The sequence below is a fragment of the Lates calcarifer genome, linkage group LG21, assembly GCF_001640805.2.
Source record: "Lates calcarifer isolate ASB-BC8 linkage group LG21, TLL_Latcal_v3, whole genome shotgun sequence".
In the NCBI taxonomy this organism is placed as follows: domain Eukaryota; kingdom Metazoa; phylum Chordata; class Actinopteri; family Centropomidae; genus Lates; species Lates calcarifer.
In genome coordinates this window covers 21,012,603-21,024,570 of record NC_066853.1, presented here as the reverse complement: position 1 = coordinate 21,024,570, position 11,968 = coordinate 21,012,603, and the positions used below count along the sequence as shown (strand labels likewise).

The 11,968-nt window shown below is 38.6% G+C and overlaps 1 protein-coding gene across 3 annotated transcripts in view; it reads right to left on the bottom strand.

Moving 5' to 3' along the window:
• Window positions 1–8,359: 8,359 nt before the first annotated feature.
• Window positions 8,360–11,968, bottom strand: part of eml2 (EMAP like 2) — a 30,127-nt gene continuing 26,518 nt past the window's right edge. For all 3 annotated transcript variants that reach the window (XM_018665565.2, XM_018665566.2, XM_018665567.2), the window contains 2 exons: window positions 11,621–11,751; window positions 8,360–10,227 (listed from right to left, as the gene is read on the bottom strand). In XM_018665565.2, coding sequence (XP_018521081.1) covers window positions 10,102–10,227; window positions 11,621–11,751 — 257 coding nt within the window. In that variant the 3' untranslated portion in view covers window positions 8,360–10,101. The remainder of the gene's footprint in view (window positions 10,228–11,620; window positions 11,752–11,968) is intronic.

Here is an 11,968-nt window from a genome sequence, read left to right as displayed (position 1 = left end):
CAAGTTCAAGGAGGTTTGACCTCCTGGAAGTCATTAGAGACAATCTGCTGCCTCGACTAACGTATCACACGGTGTTGACAGACGTGTTTTGCGGCTGCATTCTGCTGTGAAAAACAGGAAAGTTCAGAGCTTTCTTTGTGTGTTTGCAAACTATTTCTGTCAAAAGTCACAAAAACATGATACAGATTCAGTGCCCTATGTTTAAATACTTCAAATGTGATCTGCACCTGCTTCCATTTCTACTCTAGCTGTTACTCTAGCTGTGCTTTTGTAACAGCAGCCAATGGAAACCTACTACACATTAAAAAATTCTCATGTGGGGTTTTTTTCCCCTCTGCAGGATGACCAGCGGACAAACCGCTGTTATTCAGCAACGCCCCGTACATCAACACGTTGCTCAACAGGCCATCGGCAGCAGCTCAGACACCCTGGGGGTACGGAGAATAGACTGTTAGACACTATCTACATTCTTGACCTTCTCCCTGTACTCTTCCTTCCCTCCACTCCCTCTTTCGGACTTTTTATCTCGCCCTCTCCGCAGCTTTCTCCGTCTTTCTATCTGTTTTGTTTCTCTCTGTGCTTTTCCTCTCTGCAGCCCCTTTCACACAGAAAAAACATACTGTTCATGTTAATTATCTGTAAACATTAGATGCAGAAAGCAGCCATGTATAACATGAGGGCCAGGGTCATGAGGTGAAGCTGAATTCTGGATTTAAACTGGAATTCCTACCCAAGTCTCTCTTTCTTGTTTCAAACTTCAAGTTCAGAATGAGATTGTGGAATCAAAGTGTTCAATATCAGCACCATCAAGAATAGACTCACACATAGCACACTGATAGACGACAGGTATATGACAAAACACTGTTGTGTTTCATGGCAACAACAACTAAAAGAGTTAACAAAACAAAAATTAATTTCAGTCTAAAAACCCAACAACAAAGAGCGAAGCAATAGAAACAGAAAGACATCCATCAACAATATGCACTAAATCATTTCCAGTCAGAATATTTGAAACATATTACATGACAGAACAAGCTGGTGTGGTACAGCATGAGAACAGGTCTATATAATATTTACATTTATTTATATTCAGTTTTGATGAGAATTGTGAAACCAACATCTGAAACACCATAAAGTATTTGCAGTTTAATGTAGTAAGAATATACACATGACAATAAATCATCATTTATTATACTCATAGTCAAAAGTAAATGAAAAATATAGTTTAGATACATTAAAGCACATTTAATGTGTGACTGTAGACAGAGTAAGTACAACATAAGTGGCTTCCATTTCACAAAACTTTAGTGTACCACATCTCAATACATAAATAGTACACCTAGTACTTTTATAAAATATATGTTTTAATATATTGTGGTATATGAGTGTCCACGACTCCCTTCCTCTGACTCTATCAGTCCGATCTTGTTATGAAACTGTGTCTGGAATATTAATTGATGTTTGTATTATTCCAAACACAACATCTTGGCAGACTATGCAGTGTATTAGCTAAACTGCAACATAAGCACAGATGATAAACTGTTGTGTGAGGCAGAGGTTCAGTATGTGAGGTGCTAATATACCTCCCACAAAGCAGGATTAAAGGTTTGAAAAAAGATTTTACAAGAGATTTTACAAGAGCTGAATTAATGATAAAGTCAGGTGCATGCATACAGTACATACATTGTCCTTGTTTCCCTGTTGTTGTGTATTTCAAATATAAATGTCTGTTGTAGATAAAAGACATCAATATTTATCTAAATGCTTGACCATATTAATTGAAAGGATTTTAAAATCATTTTTATTATAATCTTGTAAAAAATGTGTAATGTTATCTTTGGCTTTAACCTGCAGTTAGCTGGCTTTGCTTCAGAGGGATTATTCCCACAAAACCTACAGCACAACTAATTATCTTGTTTGTATCACCCCTTATAATTCATTTGTGTTTGTGCAGTTTATCTGCATCAAACCACAACTTCAGAATTTGTTGTCATTGTCAATCTCACAAGCCCCAGTCAGACTGTGGACAAAACAAAAGAGGTGATGTTTTTAAAAACTGTCCTTTGAAATAACAACACCCACGTATTGTTAGTGCAAAAGAAAACTGTATATCAGAGGCATTAAATGGTATCACATTTGTTGATACAAAATCTTAATCCTCATTATGACCTTTAAAAGAATATGCATATTTTTGGGGGTGGATCAGCTTGTTGGTCAACTCAGCACTCATCAGTCAGTATCAGTCATCTTGTGTTATCTAAAAAGGGATAAAATTAGAACTGAAACTGACACCGACACAGAGTTCATCTGCAGTGCTGTGGAGGATCAAAGGAAATGAAAATGCTGAGCAGAAGAAGACTGTGTGTCAGTGTGTACACATAAAACAATCAATGCACAAACATACGGCATATGTATTTATGTTATGTATGTCTCCTTCCTTTGCTCTGTTACTTTGCCATTCTTCTACAAACTATAAACAAGTACCTTGTTACCTCTGTGTTTGTGACTCCTCCTATACATGTTGGTAGAACTGTTGAAAACATGCATATAGTACCATCAAAACAGCATTGCTGGTGGTAAAAAAAAAAACATCCGTGTTGGTCGTATCTCTGAATAGTGTGTAGTCCTGTTCATTAGTATCATAATAGGAAACAGAGTCTGTTCATTGTTTCAGTCCTCAAATAATAAAATGTGTGTATGTGTTTGTGTTTTTGTCACCTTTTCTGGTATAAACACTCACCTGTGGCTCAGGAGAGTAGAGCAGGTCCCTCATTAATCAGAAGGTCAGGGGATCAATCCCAAGCCCCTTCACTCCACGTGCCGAAGTATCCTTGGGCAAGATACAGAACCCCAAACTGCCCCTGCTGACAACCCATCAGTGTTTGAATCGGTGTGCATGTGCTTAGAGCACTCTATGTCGACATAACAAGTGCTGTATGAATATTTGTGTGAATGGGTGAATGTGGCCTGTAGTGTAAAGTGTTTTGAATGGACGACATGACTAAAAAAGCACTATATAAGTGCAGTCCATTTACCATTAACCTTGTCAGGACCAGTAGTCCTCAAAGGGACCAAGGAGTTAGGAGGTAGGAGTAGGCATGTATCGGTTTGGGTTAGGGTGTCCACAATGAATGAAAGTCAATATAATGTCCTAACAAGGACAGCTGCACAAACTTGTATGTGTGTGCGTGTGTGTGTGTGCACATGGGGGCAGCCTCAGGGTTGTACATTTTGTGGTTGAGACCCTAGACTGTCAGAGTCTTCCATCCTGTGTTATTTGATTAAGTGTCTCTGAGAACATATCAGACTGTTTTCTGTTCTCACGACTCATCTCCCATCAGAAAAAACACAATCTGCAGCGCTTTTGTCTGTTTTACTTCAATCCTACATTTTCTTCCATGACACAAAATGGGAATAGAAATTGTGAAAAGATACAAAAAAAAAAAGACTTTTGATCATTGAGTGACCAGTTGAAAATAGTAAGACTGATATTTACTCATCTTCATTTCTGCTGCTTTGTCTCCCCATCAGTCTTCTCCCCTCTACTGAGCAGGTTTATACCAAATATTTTGTTACTCTGTTGGTCCCAGCAGAGAGAAACTGGCAGTATGACTGCATTAATCTCTTCTAATATGTATCTTACATCCACTTCACTGTTCTGCCAAGTCCCCCTCTTCAGGGTTTGGCATAAAATACAGATTTTTCTTTCATCTGCTGCTAAATTGCAACCACACCACAACATTATCACGGTCTCGAGTATAGTACCGTCAGGATACAAAGTGATCGTCTGTCAGCTCTAGTCTCCAGGCCTCAGACCCCAATGGCTACTGAGTGAGTATGTTAACTCACCGAAATCGATTAACTATTGATAATCAAATTAACTATCAAGCAAAGATGTTAAACATTCTTTCATCTAAATGTGTTTACTTCAATGTATATGCAAAAGTATTTTTCATCTGGTATACCTCATGATCAATGGCATTCCTCATTACTAGATGGAAAAACAAGCACTCACTGTCTATGGTTTCAAACTACATCTCAGAGGACACTAATGCAGTTTTTGTTTAGTCATCCTCCGGGAATAAGAAACCATCCAGATCATGGATTCTGATAAGCTATGTATGTGTATTTTCTGAAGAAAACCTTGCCTCAAACAAATGATATACCCAGTATTCTATTTGATTGTCTGAGAGAGCATCATGGCTGGATGCAAGCCTAGAAATAGTTTCAGATGATGTGTTTGTCTCCAGTAGTAGCTGTTTGGTATCTCAGGGGAATGTGGATAAACACATGTTTACAATTTATCTCACATAGATGATAATTTGTATGAAAGTTGAGGCAACTGTGGAATGTGCTGGGACTGCTGCTGGGGTAACTGGTTGTTCTCTAAAAAAAAAGAAAGAAAAAAAATAATAAGTTATTGGTTGGATTGGATGAGATGAGGTGAAACTATATAACCCCATTGGGAAACAAACCAAACCAAACTACACTGACCTTAAGCCACATACTCAGACTTGACCTGCTTCTGTGCTAAAAACCTAAAAAAAAAAAAAAAAAACCCTGCTCTTGGAGGAGATGCATTGTAGTTTTGTTCAACCACAGAATGACCTGGAAACAGTAGCTGACTCATGAATGGAGCCATTCTGTTCCATTATAGCTGACTACACTTTTTGCTACTAGCTATTGGAGGTGTTTATGCTTTGATCTGTTTTGCTGCACAATTTGTCAAAGGAAAACACTGAAAAATCAGTTCTCACATTCAGCCTTTCCCTTGTGGAGACCCAATGTGTGTAAAAGGCCTGAAAGTGTGTGGAGTAAGGCCACTGGCAGACCTCCTCACCTGCCTTTTCCCTGAGTCTTTTTCCATTTTCTGAGCTTTTCCTTGTAAAAAGGCAACACAGTCTGATTTACCTCACTCACATGTACCTCTTTGTGTTGGTTTGTAGAACTGCCAGTTCACTGTCAATACATCTGACTTCATCCCTCTGCCAGACAGTCATACTGTATATTACTGTATATATAACACATAGTGCTCACTGAAACAGTGGATCTGTCCAGAAAACACTGCTGCACCGCCTGAGTTTTGATTTGAATTCTTCTGTAGATGAAGTGTAACCCTCCTCTGAGATCATTAGAATTGCACATCTCTTTAACGGAGCTTCCCCCATTTCACTCTCCAGCTACGCATCTGCAAGTCTGCAAGGAATCTGGGTGTGACTGTGTAACTAGTGATACAGTACCTGTTAGAATAAAAATAGCTGAGTAAAAAATACTATATTTGTCTTTGAATAGCTGGTATAAAATTGTTCAATATTAAAATACTCATGTAAAATGCTACTTGAAAATCATACCAAAAAACAATTCTTGGAAGTCTTGTCTATAAGACTTGTCTATAATTAAATGAAACCATTTAAACATCAGTTGTGCACTTCACAGACAGAGGGGAAAACAGGGAAAATGAGAGAATGAAGGGTACATTGTTTAGGTATTGCTGTGAAATCCAATTCTGATAAGAAAACCTAATTATACCTATAAGGAAACTGTCACTGCGGATGCAGAGTACATATAAATAAAAAACATCAAGGATATCAATATCAGTAATTGTTCTGACTAACATACATTTGTAACACTTTGAAGATCGTCAGCTCTGGCATCCTTTATTACCCATATTTCTCTCTGCACTGTGCATGACCCAGCCCTTTAGGAGAGATATAAGACAAACTACAATTACCTTCTAAATGCCAAAACACTGGTAATATGGTTCCACCTTTAAAAAGTGTTAGTGTCCTCCTGGGAAGGACTTGTGGTGCCTCCTCCTCCATGTCCTCTGTGTCACCCTTGTCCTAAAGGACAATGTTTATTATATTAAAGTTTAGGGTATCATATGTCTCGCTCTTCCTTTGTCCTTGTGATGGACAGACACTACCGAGACCAATCCTTGTTTATTTCATACTATAGAGGGAAAAGTTATTATTAAGTTAAGTTATTAAGTTATTGTGGCTCAGAGTACAGACAGAAATGGAAAAGCTGAAGTCTATAATGGACAACATTTAGTGAAATAGATATCCTTATGAAAAATTCTACAGAATATACAACTAATAATTTAAAAGATAGTTCATTGTAATGTAAAATAAGTTGCCAGTATTCACTTTTTTATATAAAATATTTACTGGTATGTTAATTTTATTTATACATTTTTATTTAAAAATGTCTTAATTTATACTGTCCTTTTTCCTCCAGACACATTTATTTTACTATTTCACTTTTTTTTGTCTCAAGCTGAAAATATTACTTTGACAAGTCTTTACCTTAAATCTGGTTGCCAAGAACAAATTATGTTCATCTGTATCTACTTGTATCTTTCCACTGACTGTGTGCAGCTGCTAAAATTTGCATTGTGATCAGCAGCATCAATGGGTACCTCTCATTGCTTGTTTAGTTATTTTGTGTCTGAAGCTGGCATTTTAAAATCCTGTTGACGATGTACTACCTTATCTTAAAGGGTCAGTCTTTCTATAAACTTCCTGACCATGACGTCCTGACATTCTTTTGGTGTGGTTTATGGTGAGGAAGCTTAGGGAGGCTCCCTCCTCTTCCAGCTCCTCATCTTCACCTAAGAGGTATTGACAGACAACAGCCCATCATGACCACAACACCAGCGTGACCTGACCATGCTCACCGCCTGTTGCTCACTGGATAAACAATGGAATCTTCCTCCTTGTCTTTTACCTCAGTCTCCCATCTTCCCCCTTCAAACACAAACTACAGCTTAACACAGTTTAGCTTCATATCATCATGCCAGCTGTACTTTAGATCTGTGTATAATGCATTCGCTGTTTGTGACGAAGTGTTGTAAATGACCATAATCTTACTCATCTTCCTCTGTTTGGATGTACATTTCCCAGAATACCTTTCAGTCTTTTTCAGGGAACATGGCTGGATCAGTTGAATACAGCTAGGGTTGTATGTGTGGATGGAGAGAGCGATAAAGAGAAATCACGAAAGAGCAGAATTTGAGTTGCAGATTAAAACACAACATGTTCCAATAATGTTCAGGTTACGGGCTATATGAAAAGATACTGGTTTCTCAGTCAGAGAGTACAGTATGTGTGTGTGAGTATGTTTCATTGCGGGAAAAAAAGCTATTATATTTTGAAGCATCTTATGGGCACAAATCAGTGCAGTGAGCTCAATGCACTGCCAGTCCACATGATATAGTACAGCCACTTATGTTTGTCTTTTGATTTATGTGCACTTTTATTGATTACTTCACATCAGAAGCTTAAATATAAAGAATAAATATATGATCCTGTTTGCAGGTTGTTACTTCAAGAAAACAAGATCAGAAAACAACAAACTTATGCTCATGAAATAAAAAAACTATAGTTTTAAAATTGTAGGATTCAGATTTATTGACCCGAGACCACGATAACAGACTTCATACTTATACAGTGCCAAATGAACAATGGGAGGAATTAGTTTATTGAGAAAACATTCTTCAAGAAGACAGCTAATTCACATGTCACTTATCCAGTGTAATAAAAGCAAATTAAACAGATCTAGAGATGTGGAAGGTTGGAACTGGCTTGTATTTTTACATAGAGGGAAATTGTGATACGCAGCTCCCAGATGGTTGCAGTTTCAAAAGTTACAGCCTTGTATTCCTACCCAAGCATTTATAGCCTCATGAGTCCTTAGGGATGTTGGTGTTTCCAGCCCTGAAACATCCATGACATTGGTTCTTTGGCTCATTTAAAGTCATGTTTAATTTCAACACAAAGATCACAAAGATAAGATCTGTCACACAACTGCATGCAGAAAACATCAGCATACTGTAAATTTCTCCTTACTTAATCCATCTAGCTGACTAATTTGAGCTCCTTATTTATGGAAACAGAGAGGACAACACCAGCTCCCCGTCACAGGTCACTCAACAAAGCTCAAGGGGTGTGATCTAGTTGAGAGAGCTGAGAGAAGGTCCTTGTTTACTATCAACTCACTCCAGATAACCCTGTTTGATCTGGGTATTTGAACTAGCTACCTAACTGACTCACCTTCTAACAATCGCACACGTTGACTTGTCAGTGGGTCATAGAACTGTCACCAAAACAGCCTCAGTTCATCATAATCAGTCCCTGTCTTTAATTTTAATTTACCACCAAAATATTTTGTATTAATGATAATTAATTTCAAGCTGTTTTAAGAAATGAACACATGATTTATTGCATACGGTAAAACATTAAAAAGACATATAATAAAGATCACCCATTTTGACCTCGATTCAACCAAGATCATCTCCTGAACTCAGGGTATCTCATCCCTTTTTGCAGGGAGAAAAAGAGCCTCCACTCCATAGCACTTGGGTAAAAACTTTATTAACAAAACAGAAGAAGGCAAAGCACAGCTCAAGTTCACTTCTACAGCACAGTAGCCTACATTACCCTTCTGTCAATCGCTAAAAGTGCCACAAGAATAATAATAACATCCATCATTGTTACAGTTAAATATTAAAATAACACAGCCAATCGGATATACTGCATTATATATATATTTACTCTAGAGACCTCTGCAACATTAACAGCATCTACAGGAGGAGGGCAGCTTCAGTCATGCTTATTCTCTTGTATTGTAGTGCCATCTAGTGCCTTCTCAGCACAGTTACAGTAGTAGTACAATCAGAAACACAGCAGCCCGAGGGAGGGAGGGAGGAAGGAAGCACAATGGGGGGTCGGGACATAACAGCCACTTTGTACCATTTACAATCTCCAATAGCAACCTGTAATACTTACAGTCTGGACCTTAAGAGTTTGAATATCAGGCTGAGGGATGGAAAAGTATAGTATGACAAGGCAATGGGATTATAGTGAGTATTTTAAAAGGGGAATACCACCCATTTTAGGAATTTTAATACAATTCTTTGCCCCAGGGCAGGTCAGTTGGTTCTTCCAAACATACATCGCTCATTCTTAAAACTAGAAGCTAATTAACAAGAACACTGACTTTGGAATATCACACCCTGACCAGGCTACATTCTGTTCTACAACATCCCTGCAAGTTTATCACAAATTTGAAGGTTTATTGGAAGTCATTTCTGGCTTCAGGAAAGAGCAGTGCATGTTCACAAGAATCTAATAGCCATTACATAATTTTTTAAAGGGTTACTTGAGTTGCCATGTTTTGTTATTTTGAATCAAGTATACTTCACTTTACAGCTCACCAGTTAGTATACCAAGCTATTATTTTATATATATATTTAGGTGACTTTTTTTATTTCTTCATTTTCAATAATCCATTGGTTCCATGCATCCAGTATGATATGAAAATGAATTTTAAATTTTCTTTAGTTGTGTGAATTGTAATACAGTGAACAATTCAGGATTATTTTCTGTCAATCTCACATTCTCATTAGGTGGTCATCTTCTTCTTCTTGTAGCGCAGACTGATTTGAAAAGTCTGCTTTAAATCATCCACCTGAAGCAAGTTTCAAGAGTCTGCAAATTGATGTTCAAACTTTAGGAAAATTAATGTAAACCAATATTTGCTTGGAACAGTAGAAGGAAAAATACCCTAATATTAAACCCAAAAACATAAATATAACCTTCTTCCTAACTGTGTAGCATGCATTTAAAAATGTTCAACAAAACTGTGAAGCGCACATGATTTGCAATTATGGATCTAAACTTGCGAACATACTTGTCCTTTAAAATAGGTGGAATTCCCGTTAAAGGGGGTTAAGATAAATACAGTTTAGGCACAGTTAGTACTAATGCTAGGTTTACTGTGTGTCACCACCAGCAGCTAACAGCTGGGCTGGTGTTACAGTAGTTGATTTTCTGGGAGCAGTTAGTAGTTTTCTCTACATTCTATTACAAACAGCTGGACATTAAATAATATTCCATTTATTACAACGATACTCATTATCTCATCTGGTGTAATGTGTGGGTCGGTGAAGTTGTATCTGTTGTTTTTGCATTTCCAGTAGGCACAGAGGAGGTGCTGCCCCCCGGTGGCAGGAGGATAAAACAGTGAAGAGGTGACTGGGGTCAGATGTGATGCTGGTCCCCGCCTGTGGGGATTAAAGATGTGGATGGACAGCTTTGCTTAGGCGACAACCCACTGCAGGATGCTGGTATCTTTCCCGCCAGTGGAGATCAGGTGACTGTCGTCATGCAGGAAGGCAACATTGGTCACGTGACTGCTGTGGCCACCGTATTCGTGGCTTGGAGCCTGTAAATTTGAAGTAATGAATTAGTCAGATGCAATATAGTGAGGACGACAACAACACTATCAGCTGTTAAGCTGCTGTATTTATCATGGAGGTCACATTGAGGAAGATACTAAACCTTTTCATTAAAAACATCTTTTTGTTACATAGTGACCATTTTTGATTTAAAACAGAACTTTATATACATGCAAGCACCTCATCACAGGTGGCATACTTTTACAGTTTAATCAAAGACTGACATCTCTCTATAAAATTTTTATATATGTCCTAGCGCAGTGCCTGTTCAAAATGTGCCTGTCAGTAGGGCCTGACTTCCTGGCCTGTGTTAATCCAGCTCAGCAGCTTGTTACTGCTGCAGTTGGCCGCTCTGCTACGCTCTGATAGTGTCTGGGTGTCGGGGTAGAAAGCGCCGTCGCAGTTGAGTTCCACCTTTCTTTAAACCCTGACATGCACTCGCTCTAAATTGTCCAGGTGCTGCACTGCATATCAGGTAACGGATGTTTGAAGCTGTCTCGAGATCCGCTCATCCAAAAATACCCCACAGTCAATACTGCTACTTTCTTGAGTCCTCAGAAATACACCTGCCAAGTCTGAAGTCGATCGGATGAGTGGTTGTCGAGAAAATCCACAGACAGAGAGAAAGAGATTTATTCATTTATGGTTTTCTTTATGGTCTTTTCTTCCCTAAACTAGAAATCATCTCATGACCTTTTCAGATTCTTTTTAATTTAGGTTTCATGACCTCTGTTTTGGGCAAATCTGACAGCGATAATGAAGCCTTCGACATTGTTAGAACTTTCAGAAAACCAGTGTACAATGTCAAGTTATGCATCAACTTGTACTACTGTTACTTGGTTTTGGTTTTAGCCACCAAATGTGTGCAAAACTCTTCAGATGAGTCAGTTCCAAGTGTGTTTAAAAGAATACCAACATGTTGTAACTATTTGCAGCTTCTGAGATTCTGGGCTAATGGCAGCCAGCTTGTCTGGTCTGAATGGACAATTAAGTTTACAGCTCCAGTTTAAAAGGCTTTGGCTGAAAACTTGAACCTATTAAAAATAAAAAAAAGTTCAACAGCCTAGACGTGTTTGTGAGCACAAAATAAACACCTGGTAGAAATTGGGCACATTAAAGGTCTGGTGGTGACCCCACGCTGATAGGCTAGTGGTTGAGCATTTTGTTATTTTTTGCTGAGCTGTTGTTGTGTTTCACAGTGCTCATTAACACTTAATCATGATGTGGGCACAGGAGAATAGTGTGGTTGCTCAGCTCTGGAAGTGTAAAAGGTCAATGTCTGTGCAGAATGGAGCAAAACAGCTGAGGGATGAACTGTGTGCATACAAACACAAGCACTGTGTGTTTGTATGTGTGCAGCTGTGAGTGAACATGACTGACCCTTGGTTGAGAGCAGGGGAAGCTGAACAAGTGCACTTTGCCAAAGTCATCGGCAGAGGCCAGCAGGGATCCGTCATGTGACCTGCACACGGCGTTGATGTCTGTGCCGTCTGCTCCGTCTGGCCAAATTCCTGAGAGAAAGACAGGCAGAGAGAAAATGACTTAGTGAAAGGGTGAGAAAGACAAAGTCTGCAGGCAGCAACAAAATTCAAAATGCTGTGCATTGGTTTGAAAAAATAGGGACACTGCTCCACCAACAGAAATGAAAAAAAAAAAAAGAAACTAAAACAGCAGACAAAACTGTCTTCCAAAAAGCTGTGGGTGGACGCTTAATCTAGAGAAAGCGGG